The 24534-nt window shown below is 35.1% G+C and overlaps 1 protein-coding gene across 1 annotated transcript; it reads left to right on the top strand.

Moving 5' to 3' along the window:
* Positions 1-310: 310 nt before the first annotated feature.
* On the top strand, positions 311-19873 carry LOC134277725 (focadhesin-like; the record flags this gene model as incomplete). Its single annotated transcript, XM_062760042.1, has 7 exons — positions 311-502; positions 2321-2442; positions 3436-3528; positions 5167-5255; positions 11975-12016; positions 18339-18564; positions 19616-19873. Coding segments are annotated over exons 1-7 (930 nt in total), but the record flags the coding sequence as incomplete, so codon positions are not given.
* Between the last annotated feature and the right edge of the window lie 4661 nt (positions 19874-24534).

The raw sequence follows: 24534 nt of genomic DNA on the forward strand, positions 1-24534 counted from the left end.
TATCCAGTAGTTGTCGAGAAATCGTGTCAGAAAAATAATAATAATAATAATAATAAGAAACAGAGCAATAACTATAAGGTCTTCCGTGAAGACGGAAGACCTTAATAATAATAAGAAACAGAGTAAAAACAATATGTTCCCAAACTCCGTTTGGGGAACATAATTAGAATACATTAATCTCTGTAATCCTACATAACATGAATTCATCAGATACATGTATGTAATATCATATGTGAATTCATATTCTATTTTCTCAAAGACAAACCCCATTTGCTGTACTTTTTCATTAAAACATGACTTTTTTTGTATATAGGATACAGTGAATTTTTGAGTGAGCATGTGGGGTCAGAGGTTAAGAACCTTGGGCGGGGTGTGTACCATTCCTCCTCACGACGGCTTGGCATGACTTCCACTCGCAGCAAGATGGTGGATTCCATACCAACATTTCTTCAGAGGCAGTATGACACATGTAAACAGCCAGGACTAAGGCCAGGGCTGGCAGGTATTAATATTGCGGTAAACACCCAGTACAATGGGCTGGCAGTTATTAGTATTACTGTATGACACATGTAAACAGCAAGGACTAAGGCCCAGACTGGCAGGTATTAGTATTACAGTAAACACCCGGGACTAAGGCCCAGGCTGGCAGGTATTAGTATTACTGTATGACACATGTAAACAGCAAGGACTAAGGCTCAGGCTGGCAGGTATTAGTATTACAATTAACACCAGGGACTAAGGCCCAGGCTGGCAGGTATTAGTATTATAGTATAACACATGTAAACAGCCAGGACTAAGGCCCAGGCTGGCAGGTATTAGTATTACTGTATGACACATGTAAACAGCCAGGACTAAGGCCCAGGCTGGCAGGTATTAGTATTACAATTAACACCAGGGACTAAGGCCCAGGCTGGCAGGTATTAGTATTATAGTATGACACATTTAAACAGCCAGGACTAAGGCCCAGACTGGCAGGTATTAGTATTACTGTATGACACATGTAAACAGCAAGGACTAAGGCCCAGGCTGGCAGGTATTAGTATTATAGTATGACACATGTAAACAGCCAGGACTAAGGCCCAGGCTGGCAGGTATTAGTATGATAGTATGACACATGTAAACAGCCAGGACTAAGGCCCAGACTGGCAGGTATTAGTATTACTGTATGACACATGTAAACAGCAAAGGACTAAAGCCCAGACTGGCAGGTATTAGTATTATAGTATGACACATGTAAACAGCAAGGACTAAGGCCCAGGCTGGCAGGTATTAGTATTACTGTATGACACATGTAAACAGCCAGGACTAAGGCCCAGGCTGGCAGGTATTAGTATTACTGTATGACACATGTAAACAGCCAGGACTAAGGCCCAGGCTGGCAGGTATTAGTATTACTGTATGACACATGTAAACAGCAAGGACTGAGGCCCAGGCTGGCAGGTATTAGTATTATAGTATGACACATGTAAACAGCCAGGACTAAGGCCCAGGCTGGCAGGTATTAGTATTACAATTAACACCAGGGACTAAGGCCCAGGCTGGCAGGTATTAGTATTATAGTATGACACATGTAAACAGCCAGGACTAAGGCCCAGGCTGGCAGGTATTAGTATTACTGTATGACACATGTAAACAGCAAGGACTAAGGCCCGGGCTTGCAGGTATTAGTATTACAATTAACACCAGGGACTAAGGCCCAGGCTGGCAGGTATTAGTATTACTGTATGACACATGTAAACAGCAAGGACTAAGGCCCGGGCTGGCAGGTATTAGTATTACAATTAACACCAGGGACTAAGGCCCAGGCTGGCAGGTATTAGTATTACTGTATGACACACATAAACAGCCAGGACGATAAGGCCTGTACTAGCAGGTATTAGTATTATAGTATGACATAATGTAAACAGTCAAGACTCACGCTCGGGCTGGCAGGTAATAGTATTAGGGTAAAACAGCCAGGACTAAGGCCTGGACTGGCTAAGGCCCTGACTGGCAGGTATTAGTATTACAGTATTGCTGAGAAAGAAAAGAGAATTTACTCTTTTTTTTGTGGGTAATTAAAATATGCAAAGCCTTTTATAAGCAAAGTGAAGAAAAAGTTAAAAAGAACTCTCTTGGATAATTTATTTTTTACTATTAGAAATTTTCATGGAAATCGAGTAAAATGTTTTCACCTTGACCTTTAATGAAGTGACAAAACAATCTCCTTGGCTCATTTTCTACCCATATAGAAATTATGGCACAGAATAAGTATATGTACATGTATTTAGTAGTCCATAATAAGAATATTTTCTCTGTGTTTATTTTGTTTTGTCTATAGCGGGACTTTTGTTTTGTTATGATCCTCCCCAGGAAGTTGGAAGAGACGGGAGACCCAGAAAACATTACACCATTACCCACAGCAAAAACTTCCAGCACATGTTTACTACACTGCTTCACGAGGTGTTTTGTTAATTACTGTAAACGTGTTACATTTGGCTGTGTATTCATTTAGTGCCTTTTGGCGGACAGAAATGTCCTCTAATTCAGGTACACGCCAAATGTCTTGCACATATACACATAAATAAGTACATTAACGAATGCGCAAAATCATTTCTCCACTAACTTGTTAAAAACTCAATTTCCGCAAAATATTGCACAGGCCAAATATGATACATTTACAGTATTCTATGCACTATATATACATAAAATAAGTTTGTCTCTATTTTATGTTTACCATCACATAGATATCATGATATATAATATGTTGACTGTGCGACCGTTAGAGCGAGCGCAGATACTTGTCCAGTTTTCATTTAAATCGGACTCCTCAAACCGCACGTGACATTTGGTGTGTATAAGACTCTGACATCACATGACATCGTTTGCATGCTGCTTTACCAAACCGAAGCCTGAACAGGGCTGATTTCAAAAAGTTTAAGATTATTTTTCTGCAATAAACAGATAAATTCATTAAATCAACTAAGGCAAGTTTATTTTTCTTTTAACGTTTGTCATTATTCTCGTGAGAACGTGCCTTTAGCGTTTGTGCACGAAGCGATGCATTGTGGGTCAAAATTACTGCGTAAAAAAATTCTATGGAATGAATGTGCAGTATTCCGAATTTTCTCTTAGCCCAGGTGTTGTCATTAGAGCTCGCAGTTACGAGCGTCGCTTTGCGACGCTCGCTGCGCTCGCTATTAAAAACTGTGAATTTGAAATACAGCAAAAGGAAACCAATTTTGTGTATAAACAATTAAAAGGAAGTTACGAAAAATTATGCAATTATAACTCTTCTTTTTTATTAGAAGGCCAGAAAAAAAATACATTTTAGAAATCTGATGTAAATATTATATTTTCCACCAAAAAAAACCAAATTAGTTAATAAACTTTATGTAGGAGAATTGCTCACTTTGCCGGCACTGCTTGATGTTTAATTATTTCCCCTGTTTTAAGGTGACAATCCAGCCCTCCAATTGGCAGCAGTTGATGCAGCTCCCACAGGCCTGGGTAGCCTTTATGGACCGGCTGTTCTTGTCAGCTGTTGAGGTATGTAAATAGCCAACAATTAGTTTTAGATTGGCAGTTCTCATCAGCTGTCAAGGTATGCAAATGGTCATGAATTAGATGTTTGACTGACTATTCGCATCAGCTATTGAAGTATGCAAATAGTCACCAATTAGATTGCACATGGTGGGTGTGATCGATTATTTGTGTATATGATGTAAGAACAGTGATAAGTTCTGTAATCATGTGACTGGATAAATGTGTACATGATGTAATAACAATGATATCTTCTGTTATCATGACACCAGAATGTGTACATGATGTAGGTAACAATAAAAGTTTTGTAATCATGAGACCAGAATGTGAACATGATGTGATAACAATGATATATACAGTTAATTCTTGATAAACCGCCACCTTTTGTAATTTAGAAATCATGGCGGTATAACGAATTTGGCAATGAATTGAATTTCCCATCTTTTAGGAAACAAGAAGTAGAGTTACCGTTCTTAGAAATACCATTTAGCGTTTCTATTCTTATTATTACATGTACATGTATATAAAAACATATTTCTAAATTTGAAAATACTTCAAGTGATTTTTTATGTACAATTTCGCTAAAACAAAATGTGCAGTTATAAAATAAAGACAAGTACATGTGTTTGCATGTATAAATATGCACGTCTGATATTGAACAAAAAAACATCTTGGGTCGTTCGTCGTGATATATTGCCGATAGTACGTAAAATGAATTCTTGAATAAATTCATTGTTTATGGCATCATTGTTAATGAAACGTTCACAATTTATACCGTATAATTATTTTGAAGTTTAAAGCAGAGATGCTCAAAATAATATCGTTATTGGTGTACTTTAACAACGGCCGCTTTCGTGGGGAAGCCATGACTAAATGATTTTTTATTAAACAGAAAAACAAAATGATTATAACAGTATATGTTAAATTTATTGTTTATTTAATTCTTATTTAATTATTTAATTGCATGTACCTTGTCTGGGTTTGCATGCTTTACAACAGGGATAGCTTCAACCAATTAGCTGCGCTTCACTGACCACATGCACCTGTGACAGCATGTCGAGAAAATTGACACTTAAAAATGGACGTTTGTTGTGAAAACAGGGTGGCGGTATGCAAATCTGGCGTTATAAAGAGAATTTTATATAGCATGAAAAACGTACTTTTGAAATCAAAGCGGTATTGCGAAAATGGTGATGATTCAAATGGCGATAATTCGAGAATTGACTGTATTCTGTAAACATGATATTAAGCAGTTTTTTAAGCATGGCTCATGGTTGATTATCTGTATTGTGTAGCGACTCTAAATTAAAACTGCAAACAAGTGTTTCTTGTGTGTGAAGATCTTTAGCACCACACACACAAAAAAATGCCTATATGGACAGAACATAGCTAGACTGACATATCTAATTGTTTCATCACAAGGGATCTTTCATTGCATATTGATATAGTTCATTGATAACCAGGGAGAGAAAGTTTGATTTAATAATTAGTTTGAGTTGAAATTTCCTTTTTACTTTGTTAACTGCATGTTAATTACATTCAGAATTTAAAATTCAATTATTTGTTTACTTTCTATTTGCTAGTACACATCTTGCTTTTCTATTGGTGATGCATGTTTTGATTTAGTTTGTTTTATTTTGAAAGGGACGTAAAGCAGAGATTGACCTTCAATTGAAAAAGGATCACATTGGAGAGGAAGAGGCTTTGGAGAAACAGAAAGTAGCATGGCTCTGGTAAATGTGAAATTACATGTACAGTAAAACTCAGATATATAGAACTCACTTATAACAATGATGATGGTTAGAAAGAAATTTTTTTATTTATCAATCCTATGGAGGACTGTGCAAAATGTTCCTATTCAGATAAATATATAGAATTTTGGAAGTACAGTGTATGGAGGCAGAAATCAATGTCCCAATTAATTTTAACAAAACTTGTTTCTTCAACATCGATTTATTTCATATTACCGGTAATACAATTTAGTGTAGCTCTGCTAAACTTGGGACAAATGTTTAAAAAATTAATGATTTTTTAAAAATTCATTTCTAATTAACACTGAGTTTGATAATTCCTTATTGTGGCCCTCCCTACTCCCCAGGGGGGATTGAATAGTAAAAAGTTAATAACTCTTAAGAAACAATATTTTAAATTCCTATTTTATGATAGAAGTCTTCATAATGACCTGTTTTTACAGAGAGAAACGAGCGACAACTCTGCATGGTAGATTGGCACGAAACATGAGGTCAATAAAACTGCAGAAAAGGCAGTTAAACTTGTTTCATGCATCATATTTAACAGGTCGAAGGATGTTAGTGTAATGAGCATTTGATAAAACTTTTAAGTTTAAAGTATATGCTGACAAATGACTTAATGTCTGACTTTTTAGGTCACCTGAGTAAACTCAGGTGACCTATTGCTATCACTTTTCGTCCGTCGTCGTTCGTCGTGCGTCGTGCGTCGTGCGTTAACATTTGAACATTTTCAGCTTCTTCTCTGAAACCACTGAACCAATTTCAACCAAATTTGGCATATAGCATCTATGGGTGAAGGGGAACAAAAATTGTGAATTTCATGGGCCCTGCCCCCCTGGGGCCTGGGGGGTGGGGCAAAAACCACTAAAATTAGTGCAATCTTTAAAAATCTTCTTCTTTACTCCTGGACATCAAGCAGTCAAACTGTTTGCATGATTGTAATCAGCATTGAGTCCTCTACCAAAATTGTGAAATTCATGGCCCCGGGGTCAGGGGTTCTGGTGTTAGGGTGGGGCTCTATAGATTATATAGTGAAAATACATAAATTCTTTGAAAATCTTCTTCTCTGCTCCTGGGTATTAAATAAACTAACTAAGTGCATAGTTATGATGAGCAAGAGTGCCTCTACCAAAATTGTGAATTTTATGGCCCCAGGGTCAGGGGTTCTGGTGTTAGGGTGGGGCTCTATAGATTATATAGTGAAAATACATAAATTCTTTGAAAATCTTCTTCTCTGCTCCTGGGTATTAAATAAACTAACTAAGTGCATAATTATGATGAGCAAGAGTGCCTCTACCAGAGTTGTGAATTTTATGGCCCCAGGGTCAGGGGTTCTGGTGTTAGGGCGGGGCTCTATAGATTATATAGTGAAATTTCATGAATTCTTTGAAAATCTTCTTCTCTGCTCCTGGGTATTAAATAAACTAACTAAGTGCATAGTTATGATGAGCAGGAGTGTCTCTACCAAAATTGTGAATTCTATGGCCCCAGGGTCAGGGGTTCTGGTGTAAGGGGGGGCTCTATAGATTATATAGTGAAAATACATGAATTCTTTGAAAATATTCTTCTCTGCTCCTGGGTATTGAATTAACTAACTAAGTGCTTTGTTATGATGAGCAAGAGTGGTTCTACCAAAATTGTGAATTCGATGGCCCCAGGGTCAGGGGTTCTGGTGTAGGGGGGGGCTCTTTAGATTATATAGTGAAAATACATGAATTCTTTGAAAATCTTCTTCTCTGCTTCTGGGTATTAAATAAACAAAATAAGCAGTCAGGGGTGGTACTGAAATCAGTCATTTTTGAAAATGATGGATAATGGTCATTTCTTCTAAGTATATAATGTACACAATTTTCTGATTTTTGTAAATATGACGTCTTTTCATCATATTTCCATTCTCAAGTCAATTTTCCCATCCCATTTACTACAGTAATTAGATATAGTACACTATCCTGCCATAGACCCTTGTGTAGAGAAACATCTTGACAAGTAATTGAAACCAAAATAATTTAGTGCGCCCCGTAAAACTAATGAGATAATTAAGTGCGCCCAGACCTAACAATTTGATAAAAAATGATGAAAAACAGTCATTTTTAATATCAGAGATAACTCTATTTCTAAAATAAATTTCAAAATAGAAATGACTGTTTTTCATCATTTTACTAAAAAATGATGAATTTCCATCATTATTAAAAATCAATTTAATGACTGAAAATCATCATTTTTAAAAATGATGGATTTCAATCACACCCCTGACTGATAAGTGCATAGTTATGATGAGCAAGAGTGCCTCTTCCAAAATTGTGAACTTTATGGCCCCAGGGTCAGGGATTCTAGTGATAGGGTGGGGCTTTATTGATTATACAATAAAAATACACTAAATCTTTGAAAGTTTTCTTCTCTGCTCCTTGGTATTAAGCAGATGAACTACCTATGTAGTTATGATGAGTAAGGGTCCTAATCTTCCAGAATTGTGAATTTCAAGGCCCCAGGGTCAGGGGTACCATAAAGAAGGGGGGGCTGTACTTATATATTGAAACTGGATGAATTGTTTGAAATCTGCTCCTTGGTATTTATCAAATATTTTTGAAAAGCAAGGGTGCCTTTTCAAAAATTGTGCAATGTGTGGATCTAGGCCTAAGGGTCAGGGGTTCATGTGTGATTGGGGCATTACTGATCATGCTGAATATTACTGATTACTTGAAATGCATTTTTTGTTCCCCTACCCTGCCTATGGGTATTAAGTAAACAAACTAAGCAACTGCTAAGTGTATTGTTATGATGATCAATGGTGCCTATTTCAAAATTGTGAATGCCATAGCATCTGGATTAAAACATGAATCAAATTCAATCACTGGAAAGTTGTTGCATAATGCTCAGGTGACCTATAAGGCCCATGGGCCTCTTGTTAACCCAATATGACATGTATCGTGATATGTATCTTATCGTGAACTGAGTACCGTGATACGTATCATATCGTTGGGTAGGCATATCATTGCACCTTTACATTTGGCCGCTCTTCTCCTTTTAATTTGACATTATTTTGTTCAATATACAACTATAGTTTTCTTAAATGCAATGAACAAACATGCGCTGGCTATGTATTCAGACAATGAAAAACATGTGACCCTGATTATCTATTGATATTCATCTTTTCAGGCCCCATGCCTTCCACTATTCCTCAAAAAGAATGTTTTGAATTCTTATCAAGAATGCACAATTAAGATATTGAGGGTTTATATGATGGAAAGCAATGAACATTTTATAAAACTTTTATTTACTTCATTTTTATACCCCATGCACAAGTTGCGGGAGGTATAATGTTTTTGACCCGTCCGTCAGTCGGTCAGTCCGTTAGTCCTATTTTTTGTCAGCGCAACTCCTCATAAACCACTGCACAGAATTTGGTCAAACTTTGCTTATATTTAGGACACAATGTATAGATGTGCATATTACCAGGAAATTTGTATTCCTTTATTTTTTAATTTCAGCACTTTTCAACTTGAATAGATTTTTGGCCTTACCTTGCATATGGAGATGAGGAACAGTTTTGTGATGACTGAACAGTTTTTTAGCCCAACATCTTATAAACCACTGCACACAATTTGGTCAAACTTGGCATATATTTAGAAAACAATGTGTAAATGTGCATATTACCAGGGAATTTGTATTTCTTTATTTTTTCCGGGAATTTCGGCACTTTTCAACTTGAATAGATTTTTGGCCATACCTTGTTAGCTCTACTGGTCAGAGACCAGAAGAGCTTATGCGATGGTAATGCGTCAGGCGTCTGTCTAGCTTTCTGTCTGTCCGTCTGTCTGTAAACAATTTTTGAAAATGCTACTCCCCCTACAGTTTTGGTCTGATTTCAGTATAAACTTGGCACACAAGTAGACTACATTAAGATACAGAATTCTGTGTATCGGTTTTTGATTTCGATGAACGATGTTGCCCTGGTTACTAAAAATAGAAATTTCTGTAAAATTGTTTCAAAATGCTACTCCCCCTACAGTTTTGGTCTGATTTCAATATAAACTTGGCACACAAGTAGACTACACTAAGATACATAATTCTGTGTATCGGTTTTTGATTTCGATGAACGGTGTTGCCGTGGTTACTAAAAATAGAAATTTCCATAAAATTGTTTCAAAATGCTACTCCTGCTACAGTTTTGGTCTGATTTCAATATAACTTGGCACACAGGTAGACTACACTAAGATAAGTAATTCTGATTATCGATTTTTGATTTCGATGAACTATTTTGCTGTGGTTACTAAAAATAGAAATTTCTGTGAAATTCTTTCAAAATGCTACTCCTCCGACAGTTTTGGTCTGATTTCAATATAACTTGGCACACAAGTATACTACACTAAGATACATAAATCTGTATATCGGTTTTTGATTTCGATGAACGGTGTTGCCGTGATTACTGAAAATAGACATTTCTGTAAAATTGTTTCAAAATGCTACTCCTCCTACAGTTTTGGTCTGATTTCAATATAACTTGGCATGCAAGTAGACTACACTAAGATACATAATTCCTTCAATCGGTTTTTGATTTCGATGAACGGTGTTGCCGTGATTACTGAAAATAGACATTTCTGTAAAATTGTTTCAAAATGCTACTCCTCCTACAGTTTTGGTCTGATTTCATTTTAACATGGCACACAAGTAGACTGCACTAAGATACATAATTCTATTTATCGGTTTTTGATTTCGATGAACGATGTTGTTGTGGTTACTAAAAATAGAAATTTCCATAAAATTGTTTCAAAATGCTACTCCTCCTACAGTTTTGGTCTGATTTCAATATTACTTGGCACATAGACTACACTAAGATACATAATTCTGTATATTGGTTTTTGATTTCGATTAACATTGTTGCCGTGGTTACTAAAAATAGAAATTTCTGTGAAATTTCTTTCGAAATGCTACTCCTGCTACAGTTTTGGTCTGATTTCAATATAACTTGGCACACAGATAGACTACACTAAGATACGTAATTCTGTTTATCGATTTTTGATTTCGATGAATTATTTTGCTGTGGTTACTAAAAATAGAAATTTCTGTGAAATTCTTTCAAAATGCTACTTCTCCTACAGTTTTGGTCTGATTTCAATATAACTGTGCACACAAGTAGACTACACTAAGATACATAATTCTGTATATCGGTTTTTGATTTCGATGAACGATGTTGCTGTGGTTACTAAAAATAGAAATTTCTGTAAAATTGTTTCAAAATGCTACTCCTCCTACAGTTTTGGTCTGATTTCAATATAACTTTGCATGCAAGTAGACTACACTAAGATACATATTTCTCTTTATCGGTTTTTGATTTCGATGAACGGTGTTGCCGTGGTTACTGAAAATAGACATTTCTGTAAAATTGTTTCAAAATGCTACTCCTCCTGCAGTTTTGGTCTGATTTCATTTTAACTTGGCACACAAGTAGACTGCACTAAGATACATAATTCTATTTATCGGTTTTTGATTTCGATGAACGATGTTGCCGTGGTTACTAAAAAAAGAAATTTTTGTGAAATTTCTTTCAAAATGCTACTCCTCCTACAGTTTTGGTCTGATTTCATTATAACTTGGCACACAAGTAGACTATACTAAGATACATAATTCTGTATATCGGTTTTTGATTTCGATGAACGATGTTGCCGTGGTTACTAAAAATAGAAATTTCTGTAAAATTGTTTCAAAATGCTACTCCTCCTACAGTTTTGGTCTGATTTCAATATAACTTGGCACACAAGTAGACTACACTAAGATACATAATTCCTTCAATCGGTTTTTGATTTCGATGAACAGTGTTGTCATGGTTACTAAAAATAGAAATTTCTGTAAAATTCAATATAACTTGGCACACAAGTAGACTACATGAAGAACATAAAGAGACTTTATCAAGGATCATTATTCTATTTTTTGCTGTTGTAAAGCTTCAATTCCCAACTGCTGATTACTTTTCTCTTCCTTTGCTATAAGTACAAACCAGTAGAGCTTCATTTTTGACAGAGACTTCTAGTATATAGAGATGAAGAACAGTTTTGAGATGACTGAACAGTTTTTTAGTGCAACATCTCATAAACCGCTGCACACAATTTTGTCAAACTTTGAAGATATCTAGAACACAATGTGTAGATGTGCATATTACCAGGAAATTTCCATTCCTTTATTTTTTCTGGGAATTTCAGCACTTTTCAACTTCGATTTTTGGCCATATCTTGAATATAGAGATGAACAATTTGTCAGTGCAACTCCTCATAAACTGTTGCACACAATTTTGTCAAACTTTGCAGATTTTTAGGACACAATGTGAAGATGTGCATATTATCAGGAAATTTTGATTCCTCTATTTTTTCCAGTATTTTCAGCACTTTTCAACTTAGATTTTTGGACATATTTTGAATATAGAGAAGAACAGTTTGTCAGCACAACTCCTCACAAACCGCTTCAAAGAATTTTATCAAACTTTACAGACATTTAGGACACAATATGTAAATGTGCATCAGGAAATTCTGATTCCTTTATTTTTTTCAGGATTTTCAGCACTTTGAATTTTGGGGGAGCATGGGGTATGTGAGCTTGCTCACTTTTTCTTTCATTTCTGGACAGTTAAATCTACCCATTCTTTGACTGCATCAGTGTGTGTGCGTTTTTTTAAAAAGAATTCTTACACAATGTTTTTTCTTCTACAGGGTGAGAGACAAGTTAACTGATTTGATCAAAACAGCATCTAGGTAAGTAGGAACATGCTAACTGATGTAGTTGCACTTTCCAATACTGTTTTCAGGGAATTTTTCGCCCCCGTTTTATTTTCGCTGTTGTCGCATTTGTGTGAATTTAAAATGGGGGGAATTTAAAAAAATGGCATTAACTCTTAATTAGAACTGTGTTTGGGCGAATTCAAAATGGGGCAAAATCTTTTGTGTAAAAGGACAAAAATTAGATGGGGTGAAAATAACCCTGTATACAGTATTTATAACAAGTCAAAGCAACCCTGCTGATAAAACAAGGAGAACACGCAAATTCAAAGACTGTTGTCTTAGTGGTGTGAATGCACTTCTACACAGGCTGGAGTTCCATTGTGTGACATGGAGACCAGTCCTTTGGATGTGATTGTATGAACAGAGGAACTGTGTCGCAGTAGGTGCTGGCATGCAAAAGATCCCTCACTACTCAACGGCTCTGAGTGCTGAGTAGGTCAAAATTTGCAGCTCTCCACTGGCAAGTGGTGGGGTCTCCATATGAGAAAAAATTCTTGATAGGGACTTTAAACAACAAACAAACAATGTTACTGTTTTGTTTGTGTGTCCTTCAAGCATCTAAGTCAAGGTCATGAAGTCAAAATTGATTTACCTCTTTGAAGGTGTTGCTGGGTAATATATGAAGGTTATCTTTTTTCAAGTTTTAGGTCAAAGACCATCCGTCCAAATTAATATTTTTTGAAAAGTCTTTCCACAGGTAATGTACATGCAAATGAAATAATTAAGAAACCAGTTTCTTTACTCTGACAATGACATTAAGAAATTATGACCAGGGCAAAGGTAATTTTAATTTTTTTGAAAATAAGGCCAAACTTCAAGATAGTGGGATCAAAATGCTAAGCCTATATTGGAAAAGTTTTGTTACAGGTAATGTTCCTGTGAAAATGAAAGCCTTGACTTTCCTCATTTAAATTAATGCGAAGATTTAAGTTTTTCTGACAGATGGAGTGATAGACAGAGGAGACGGATATTGCATAGACAAAAATAATAAGATTTAATAACCCCTTGTGTTTGCAAAAGAAAGTGACAATAAGTATTTTTCACATCTGTATGGAAAACAAGAAAAACCCATTTATAATAACAAGATAAAGGTTGTTTATTACCTTGTGTTTAGAACTTAAAGCACTTGCACTTTTAGCTATGAATATAAATTATCCCATGTTTTAAACTTTACTCTGATGTCCCTGGCATTACCCAACAAACGAAACAGTAATTCCTTATATTTTTATTTCTGATGATGTGAAATAAAATGGTTAAAAATATTAATTTATTTAAAGCATGCTGTCAATAGATTTAAAATACAGGATGCTGGTTACAACCCTAGAAATTTAAAGAATGTTGGTATAGAAGTAATATGATCAAATCTTTATTCCAGTTTTCTCAAACAAAAAATGCTCAGAAAGCAAGCATGTTTTAATACTCTAATGACTAGATATCCTGAATAACATGTGTCATCCTTCAACAAGCATGGAAACTGGAAGTATTTCTATCTATTTCTTTAAAAAATAAAATCTTAGTGCTTATCATCTTCAAAATATATCTAAGACACGAAACGACATAATTTCAGAATAGGTTTTAGTTTTGGGATATGGGGGAATTGATCTAGTTTGTGATCAGAAACTAACATGACTTTTACATAACTTTAAGCATGTTTATGGTATTGTAAAAATGCATTAGTTTTCTGAAAATTTTTTTTGTTTGAGTTTGTATTATAGTCAGGTGACCATTCAAGCCCACCTAAATAGAGGAGAAATAATATATCAAGACTTGGGGGGGGGTACTTTTCTATGAATCTTCAAAACCTCAATTAAGGATATAAAACAAATCACCCAGGCGCGGATCCAGAAATTTTTTCCAGTGGGGGGTTAACCCCAGCCCCCCCCCCCCCCCCCCCCCCCCCCCCCCCCCCCCCCCCCCCGAAAAAAAATCCAACCCAGAAATATCTTGATAAGAAAGAAAAAAAATGTAAACTTGGCCAAACTTCAAAAACCTATTTCGCGGGAGGGGGGGGGGGGGGTAGTCGATGACTTCTAATGCTTCAAACCTTTGACTTCTCATACCAATTTAACACAAATTCACATTTACAAGGGGGGGTCTGCGTTTTCCGAGGGGGGGCCAAGGTAACTTTTTTCTTGCTTTTGTTTATAAATTTAATAACCTTGCAAATTCCAGGGGAGGTCTTGAACCTCCCCCAACCAACCCAAACCCAACCCCCCCTCTAGATCCGCACATGTCACCAACATTTTGTGAGAATGCAGCAGTAAATTTATTTTGTTATTTTGAACAAAATAAATTTACTGCTGCATTCTCACTAAGTGTTGGTGATCTGTTTTATACCTTTTAGGGTTTTAATGTGTGAAAACTACAATAGAGAAATTCTGTAATTAAATAACATATGTAACTTACATTAAATTCACGGTATATGCCAAGTTTGGGAAAATCTACCATCCATTTATTCTAAGGGACCATCTCAAAATACAGGTACATTTACTATTCAATTGGATTATATAGGAAAGTGCCAAATTTTGCACTTTAAAGCAAATCATACAAATACTTCCTTAGACTCTTTGCTCAAATTATAATATATGATGAGTAATACTGTATTGTACATTATATGTAAGAAACACAAAATTCTACTGTCTTGTTTCCAGAGCATCTCAAAATGCAAAAAATTCACAAATTTTCCTGTTTTTATTCTACTCCTCCCTATAGTTTTAGTCTGATTTCAATAAAGTTGGCACTCAAGTAGACTACATAAAGATATATAATTCTATTTAGGCCACACCAATTAAATTTCTTGTTCGTCGGATATTTGATGGGAAAAAAGTACGAGCGGGCAAGCGGTTAAATGATAATATTACTACTTTTTTGAAGGTAAAATTTTTAGGCGGAGCGTGAAAAAATTTGAGCGGACAATTATATTTTTTTCTGATTTGCAGAGTTAGCAGACTAAACAAACGATTAATAGAGCGGAAATGGAACAGGAAATAGCCCAAAATTTTTATGATGCTGGAAATTTAAATTAATATTATTTGTATAGTTTTGTTTAAATACGAGCGGGCGGGTCCGGCGAATAAGAAAATTTATTGGTGTGGCCTTATTGCTATATCAAAGTTTTAAGTCAAAGTGCTACTTTTCTTTTTCTTGGTTATAATTACAAACCAGCAGAGCTAAAGTCTATTCAGAGACTTCTGGTTTATATTAAATATTTCAATTTTAAAGAAACTATTTCAAGGTAATCTCATCATACCTCATACACTAATTAAAACAAATTTTCATGTTGCATTACTGATAAACCCGCAATGGGGCATTCATGTCCTATAAACATATTTCTAGTTTAATCACATTAAAATTAATCAAGTAAAAAAAATTATCTTTTGCTATTATTGTTTTTCCTCCATAACATGTGTTTAATTACAAAATTGTTAGCAGTAGAAATGTCTCCTAGTTTTCATTTTAACACATGCTTTTGACTTCACTGGGGCTGGGATGAGGTCCAGTAGAGAGATAGACAGGAAAATCAACCCAATAATGATCCCTCCCATAACCCCCATAGACGCGGCGGTGGGCCTCAAATCATTGGCACTGGATTTCCTCCGTACAGAGGACGATAGTTCATGCTTGACCAAGGACAGATTAGCTCGGATGTTGGCTACTTTAATCTCTAGTTCCCATGTTGTTAACGTACTGTTGGTACCACACACAGTGTAGCTATAACAACTGCTGTAGATTTCAGTCATATTGTAGGTAGTCCCTGTTGTGGATTGATGACTATTACTGGTCAGGTTTTGTGGTAGTGTGATGTTTTCAGGAGTCATAGTTGTAAAGTTTCCTGACGGATTTATGTTATCAGTGAATTGCTCATAGTCAGATGTGGTTAAACCTTCAGATATAGTAGTGATGTTCCACTGTTCTGTTGTGTTGGTCACACTAGTGGGAGCTTGAGAACTGCTGTAGATTTCAGTCATATTGTAGATTGTCCCTGTTGTTTGATGACTATTACTGGTCAGGTTTTGTGGTAATGTGATGTTTTCAGGAGTCATAGTTGTAAAGTTTCCTGACGGATTTATGTTATCAGTGAATTGCTCATAGTCAGATGTGGTTAAACCTTCAGATATAGTAGTGATGTTCCACATCTGTTCTGTTGTGTTGGTCACACTAGTGAGAGCTTGAGAACTGCTGTAGACTTCAGTCATGTTATAAAATGTCTCTGTTGTGGATTGATAGCTATTATTGGTCAAGTCTTGGGGTAGTGTGACGTTTTCAGTTGTTGTATTTATACCATTTTCAGAAGTATTCACATCATTATATGATTCCTGGTAGTCTGATGTGGTTAGCCCCTCATCTGCTATTGTGCTGTTCCACTGTTCAGTTGTGCTGGTCACATTATTGGGAGCTTGACAAATCGTGTTCCTCTGAGTAGGGGTGCACATCAAATCATTCCAGCCAGCACTTGCTGTGTTTATTTCCACACAGTTTCCATCTCCGTTTGGCTCACCCATGTCCCAGAAAGATTCCGTCAGGCTCTCTCCATCCATCCACTGAAACTCCCTACCACTGTGTGGGTAGGAGGTATTAGTCGCCAAGTAGATCCAGGCACTCTTTTTATCAATTAGTGTCAGGAATTCAATGAGATTGGCCAATTCCTTAGCATTCTTTGTCATTGCCATTGTGGCGCTGATGTTGGCACACAAATCGGCTGATGTTAAGAAATCCTCCGGATCCTCTAAATTTATATAACAGTGAGTCCAATCCGGCTTTCCAATCCAGGCAGCTTGATCCGGACAGGAGTATAACTGATAGACCTGAAGAACAAAAACCACTGCACAGGGGCTGTGCAAAAACTGCATCTTTTATCACATAGTTACAGTTAAGTTTTGGTCTCCAAAATAGGGATTCATTTCATTGTCAATTTGACATTTAATATTCAGCAATGACTTGAAAAGTTATGATGTAAATATTTGCCATCAATGATTGTATTGTGTTTAGTGAACAGAATAATATACAAATAGTAGATCAGTGGACAGCAATGAAAATAACAGGAAACTTAGTCCATTTACAGGTAAAAGAAATGGTCACTGTTCAATATTGATCTCTTGTCCAAAATCATAATCAATATACATCATGAATAGAAGATTTCCTGCTCTTCAAATAAGAGATGGATAGGATTTTGAGCAGTTTTCACACTTTATGATGTGATATTCATATCCCACCCTAAGATCAAGTGCCTTTTATTTACTCTGCCAGTCCTCTGAAATCAAATATAGTAAATAGGTATCATTCTATAATGCTAAATTTGATTTCTGAGACTTGTATTTTCATATTTCTGACGTTATAAGGCTACTGAAAGTGACAGCTTATTTCTAAATAGCTTGACACATGAGAATTCCATCTCTGTTGATAGTAATGGGTACTGCAAATGACAGTATTTTTACAAAGTTTATGTAAGGACATTGAATTGAAGCTCCTCTGTTTGTTGTTTTTATATCAGCTTAGTTTATATTTGACCAAATCTTCAGAACCTCAAGTGTTACCCATTTAGTAGGTGTAAAAATGTCTCATTATCATCTTTTGATCCTTCAATTGCATACATGCATACTATAAAAGTACCTTCAATGTGTTATTTTATAGTATGTAGGCAGTTGCTATCTTCAACAGAAAGTATATATAGATCTATATGGTGACAATCTAAAAAAAAAAATCTGCATAATTTTCTACCATGGGTTGAAAAAACTTACCGGTATGTGCCTGTGGAAAAGAAGCATGTGTGCCCGTTACTCTCTGTATAAAAATTGTTTGAATTTAATGTCTAGTAAACCAGCTAGCTTGTCTTGATATCAAGAACCACAGGGCCGAAAAGCTGAAACTTATGTGGGAGCATCCTGGGATAGTGTAGATTCTAAATTATCCAAATCATGAACCCTGGGGGAAGAGTGAGGTCACAATAGGTATTACAAAGGGGGGGGATCTGGTTAAGAACAGCATGGCTAAAGCTACTGAGGTGAGTGATGTGGCCCATGGGCCTCTTGTTTGAAAGGTTGTAGTCAACAGTTGTCAATACTTACCAATACCTATATTTCTCCATAGAGTTCTTTTTATGAGCTTTCTTTAGTAAGAGAGGAATAGCTCAAGTATAATGCAGATAATTGCCCTCTTAATCGCAATTGTTAGGAAGGAGGCAAGTTCATAAGCTGCAAAAAAAAAAAAAATCTGTTCCGTCTGTAAGTATAAGAATCATTCCTTTGTTATTCTTTTCACTTTAAAAACACAAAATTATCATTTTTATTTTATTAAGGGAAAGTCCTAATGTTCAGGGAAATGCAGTGCTGTCGTTGGGGGGTCTGGTGTTGGCCACACAGAAACATTGGGTTGACCTTGACCAGGTGACTCAAGGTCAGCTTGACGAGGTCAGGGAGTTTCAGCCTCAATCTCACTGGGTTGCTGTTGTCATGGATACACTGATGTCCTTGATGGATATGACCTTTCAGCCCAAAGGAAGCATATTGGGAATCTGTCAACAGGTAAGTAAAATATTTAGGAAGATCCATTAATAAAATTTCTAGATCTGTAAAAATGTTTCCTTTATTAAGATAAGATGGCAAAAAATCCTTTTAAAAATATTTTTCAAAGGAACAGCAGAGTCATAATTACCGTAAATCTGGAAATTTTTACGTCGATTTTATTTTGCGAATCCGGGTCAAAATGGTGTTGATTAATTTTTACGTTTCAAAATTTTGCGAATGACCACTACTTTGTTTACATTTTCTTATTGGTAATTTATTTTTGAGAAAAAATTTTTTGCGAATGCAATGAACTCGCAAATTTGCTAAAAATTTATCTACAGCAAAAATTTCCAGATTTACGGTAGTCATATACCGTATAGCGGGTTTTCTTGGCGGGTGTAAAATTTGGCATTTTGCCTGCTCAAATGTATGCCAGTAATTTTGGCGTAATTTATTTTAGCGGACACAAGGTTTCAGCTCTTTGCAGATGGACACTAAGAAGTCTTAGAGTACTGACTATTTTAGCGATTAAAATTTTAACGGACTATCGTCAAAACGGCAAAATAAGCCAAAATTAGCAACCCGGTAAAATAACCCGCTATACGGTATATAAAGAAGCATCCTTAGATAGTGTACATTTAAGTTGTTTAAGAAAAAGAATTTTCTAATGAACAAGAAGGGCCACAGTTACACAGGTGAGAATTGTAGCCCATGGGCCTTGTTGATTTCCTGCAATGTAATCGATTGGTTTGCAACTTCTCCAACACTGAAGATTTTCACTATGATATATCCCTTTAAGTTCTATCCAACCCTGACATGGTTTATATTGTCAGTTTTTTAATATACGTAGTTTTGGTTTTAATGTTCTTTTTTAAATTTTGGGGTCCTTTATATTCTGGATACTAGTAGATGTTTGAAAAGTTATTGAAAATATTGAATTTGATAGGTTTAAAAATTATGTGTTATAAGCATCCTTTGCAGGCAAACTGATAAATTTCAGTGAAATAACAGTTAGTTGCTGATATTTCCCCTAGATATTTGACCTATGTACCCACTACTTCCTTTTCAGAGGTCGGTCAGTGACAGGATGACTTGTAGTTTCCTTACACAGGCCTCCTCAGTCTTGGCTCTGAGCCAGCTTACACCAGTTATGATTAGCCAAGATGTTGACAGGATATTTGTGATTTTTGAGGCCCTGACAAAATGGCTACCAGGACAGCCGGAGGCACCAGAGGCACCGGTCCTACAACTGGCTTATGGTTTGGGTCTGGGATGTCTTCTGGGAAAGCTGTCAGAGGAACACTTCATGGAAACTTGTGGATCCAAAGTAATCGGTTTTTGTCATGTTTGTACCCTAGGTATAACATGTCACTCAATATTTAGGCAATTTCATGATAATATGTTTTATGGTGTGATTGTTTGAGTGAGTGCAGATTCACACAGTTAAGTTATACAACACTTGCAAATTTGATCCAGGATCCTTCTCTTTAAACTTAAAATGCACAAGACACAGGCTAAACTGTGATGTCATGTGACATTGTATTTATGTTGCATATCTGTGACAGAATCTGAATAGGGCCAAGTGCAATATCTTAACAAAGGGCATTATAGTTTTTATTTCTTTTAAGCTCCCTCCATAAATGAAATCTTTATTAAATGAAACTTATATGGAGAAAATGAACAGTACTCAAGCTCAAAAGTATTGATTGATAAAAGTTGAAGTCATCACATTTATCATTAAGCTTGGTTTTGAGATTACCATGAGCATCTTTTTCAAGTAAAATATCTAGATATTAAACTGCTGTGTCAGACTCTGTAGTATCTTTTATTTTTAGCTCACCGGGATATATCATATCAATATAAGAATGGAAATAACCGTTTTTCATTGACCATATGTTGTCAATATATATCTAAATGTTGAGCTGAAAGCCACAGAAAGTGTTCTCTTCTTTTCACTTATAAGATTTTGGACAAATTCTGCTTCATATGAATACAAAAAAAAAGGTTTGATAATAACAGGGCACAGTTGGTACCCATGGAAATTCTAATATATTGTTGGAATACCTGGCCTCCAGAAACAACATAGATATTGAAATCAGAAACTCAAGCATCTTTGTAATATCAATTTCAAAGTTCATGTGTATACATTCAGAATGTTTTTTCTGACATTTTTATTAAAATAAAATTAAAATAGCCAATGTTAACATTGTAAGTAAAATATCAACAATTCAGAGTTGTGAAACATAATAAATGATATAAACTTGATGGGAAAAGAAGATTAAATCAAAATATTTCAATATTTTGAAAAAAGAGAATTCAAAACTACCAGGTAAAGGTATTTGACCCTATATGAGGCTTGCTCACAAATTCTTTTTAATGCCTATCACAAGCTGTTAACCTTTGATATGTCTTAGCTTTGTCTTAACTTGATAATTAAATTATCTAAAAAATTCATTTAATTATCACATTATCAAACATCCTCCCCTGTGCCCATAGTTTATTGACTTCTCATGAATCATACTGAAGTGTTTTGGAATAAACTGGAAATGTACCGTATATACTTGCCTATAAGTGGGTTGTATTTTTAGGGTTATTTTGAAGGGATTCGTCATTGACCCGCTAGTTGGTTCACCATTTTTATATGCCCATCTTAAGACGGGACGTATTATGTTATAGTGTTTGTGTCCGTCCGTCTGTTAGCTTTTTCGTTTCTGACTCATAACTTTAATACTATAAGGCCTAGGATTATCAAACTTTGTCAGCTGATGCATCTTGGGTCGAAGGTGTGTCGCGCATTCAAAGTAGGTCCCCCTGACCTTTACTTAAAGCCGCTTGGTCCGATTCTAATCTCTAAAAATATATATTCGTTTTTCTTCTTGAAAAATAGTTGTCCATAAATTGTTTCACTTTTTGTCAAATTTTATCCCCAAAGTCTTTTTCTTTCAAAAGATATCAAAATTCAGAAGTAAAAAAAAAAATTTTTGTTAGGTCACACAAAAAATAATCCTATGTTGATATCACGTGAAATCACCTTCGAAAAATTAAATTTATCGCTTACATGTATCTCATGAAGAACGAACCCGAGCATTTTTTTCACAACAAAGTACTTATACCTGTACATGGACAATATTCTAGCCTTCGTTACTAAATTTCCTTTAAAATAAATATCTGATTTTCCTTTATTCTTTAAATATGCATATTGATATAAAAATTACTATGGATTATATTCAATGATTTAGGCTTCTACTAATGAAAGAAATAATACTTGGGTTTGAATTATCCTCATAATAAGATAAAACCGATAAATTTATTTTTTTCAAAAGTGACTTCACAACAGATCTTAACTTCCTGTCAGGAACTTCTGTTTGTCAATAAGGTTTTTGATCTATGTTTTCCACGTAAGGATTGTTGTAATAAACTATTAAATCAATCTTATAATTTATTTTTGTACATTATCTATGTAATGACATACTTTTATTGTGTGAGATAATATGTGCCTGTTTCGGATTAAGCGGCTTTAAGAAGTTATAGCCAAATATGGAAAAATCCTTTCCAGCACCTGACTAGAAAACTTAGAATCGTTTATGCATCTTAGGTAGAAGGTGTGTCGCGACCTATTTCAAGGTCACTGTGACCTTTAATTTAAGGGAAATTTGAAAAAAAAAAAAAATTGTGTCTTTTTACTTTTCATTTACACATCCCAAAAAATGTAAAAGTTTTGCAGTATCCTTATTTAAAAAATGTTAAATCAAGAAAAAATATTTTTTTTCTGCATGTACTTTACAGCAATCTATAACAAATATACCCCCTCCTTAGCATTCTGTCACAAAAGCTGAAAGATTTTTTCTGAGTTTTGTATTTCTTTCCATGCAAGTTAATTCTTATAACAAGAACAGTTTCATTTGTCAGAAATGGTCAAATTTCGGCAACAGAATAAACAGATAAAAATATCCTTTCCAAACATGAGCATGGCGACCATCAAAACCCAAATCTTCTGTCTCGGGAAAGACGTTTATACAAGGTGGATAAAGAATGGATGCCTCCTTTTTATCATATCTAATATGTTTAAAATCTAAAGTAAACAGTATCCTAAGTATTTAATAATTATATCATTGTTGAGATAGTTTGCGAACTTTTTGATCACCCCTGGTAGACCAAATAAACTCCCCAAAAATGACTTATTATACTGAATATTTTTAAAAAACAAATCTCTGAAATTATTTTAAATAACCTGATGAAAAATTTTATATCGTTTTAATTTTTAAAAAAAATACTGTTGAAACACAAATTTTCATGGGCATAAAGTTTTGCTGCTAACTGTTGTTCATGATAAACTTTGCTTTGGGATGGTGTAGATGTGAAAATCAGGAAATGAGTCAGATAAGATTATGAAAGGATGGAACCATCTGAGGTGTGATAAGTATTATTATTGAATATTAAATATTTACATTCAGTGTAATTTTCTTTATGAAATCCATGACGTTCAAATCTCTATAACACACGCGAAACCTTGTCACCGCGCGTTAGAATACACAGTAGGAACTATATGCATTTTCAAGACTTTATGAACACCAAAATGTACATTGTTTGACACAATTTAATTTTAAAAGATGAACCCTGTTGTCGTAATTCTAAAGTGAGTGTGAAAAAAATATAAAATATTATTGGAAGTTACTTTTAAAATTTTTATTTAACGTGCAATTTGGTTTTTGTGGCTATATTTTAAAAATAAAATTGGTTTGAAAATACTTAAGAGAGGGTTGGGGCTCTCATAAAGTTACGATAGATTTTGCACTTAGGACTTTCTGAAGAATTTTTGTGAAAACGACTTTTATCGTAAGTTTTCACTTCAGATAAAAATATGTCATATGATTTTCTGTGAAAATGGCTGCAGGAATTTTGGTGCTCTCTGATTGGTCTTGACGCCTTTTCCTGAGATGTACCTCAGAGTGAGTTCACCTCATATGAGGTTTATTCGGGTTTTCCTTCTTGACCAACCATAGATATGCTTATAGTTTTTTCGACCAGTCAGATTGTGTGTTTCAAAACGTGTCGGTGTGAATGCAAACATGTCAGATGCCAGTACCAAGGAGATTAAATGCCTTTGAAAGTAAATGGTTGAGTATTTATTGTTTAATAATATTGTTTTCAATTTTTTTAACTACTTGTTGTTAATTAGATACATCGTGACAATTATACTATGGGTATTTATATTTCACGGAGACAAGATTGAAAGTGTCAAAATTGTTGTAAAATTCCTGATCATTCAATAAAACGGTTATTGACTTTTGAATTCGGTCTACTTGTGACATACAGACCTTCGGCCTCGGTCAACCAATACCTGACCAGGTCTGTAAAGTCACGAGTAGACCTCATCAAAAGTCAATAATTGTATATTATCATATACTTAGTAGTAAATATACCGATCTGCACGGTGTGATACGGGTGACATCACAATACCCATATCACGGACCGGTCCAAAAAGCCATATCACGTATCGGACCGACGGGCCGAAAAGCCATATCAAACCGGAAGTAACGTTTGTATTAAGTTTAAAAGTTAAATTACTTGATTTTATTTAAATATTCGTATAAAATAATTCTTTAATGACATGTCTTATTTTTTTTTCCAAATACCTAAAATTTGGCTCTATTAGATTTTAAAGAAAACTCACAAACAAGCACAAACATTCTTCAACCACCATATGTGAACTCGCATATGAGGTATTGTAAATATATGATAAATAGAATACTACATACTAAAATCCATATCATATGTCACATCAGCCCTCGGGCCCCATATCAGCCCTCGGGCCTTCGGCCCTCGGGCTGATATGAGGCCACTCAGGCTGATATGACATATGATATGGATTTTAGTATGTAATATTCTCTATGTATTAACTATAAAACCCTACCTAAACCACACAGATATTACAGTGGAAATAGATTAAGAACATTCACACAAAAAATGTCAAACAGAGGCATTGAC

Source organism: Saccostrea cucullata, unplaced genomic scaffold (assembly GCF_032062105.1).
Source record: "Saccostrea cucullata isolate Sc308-1 unplaced genomic scaffold, CSIRO_AGI_Scuc_v1 ctg7888, whole genome shotgun sequence".
NCBI lineage: Eukaryota > Metazoa > Mollusca > Bivalvia > Ostreida > Ostreidae > Saccostrea > Saccostrea cuccullata.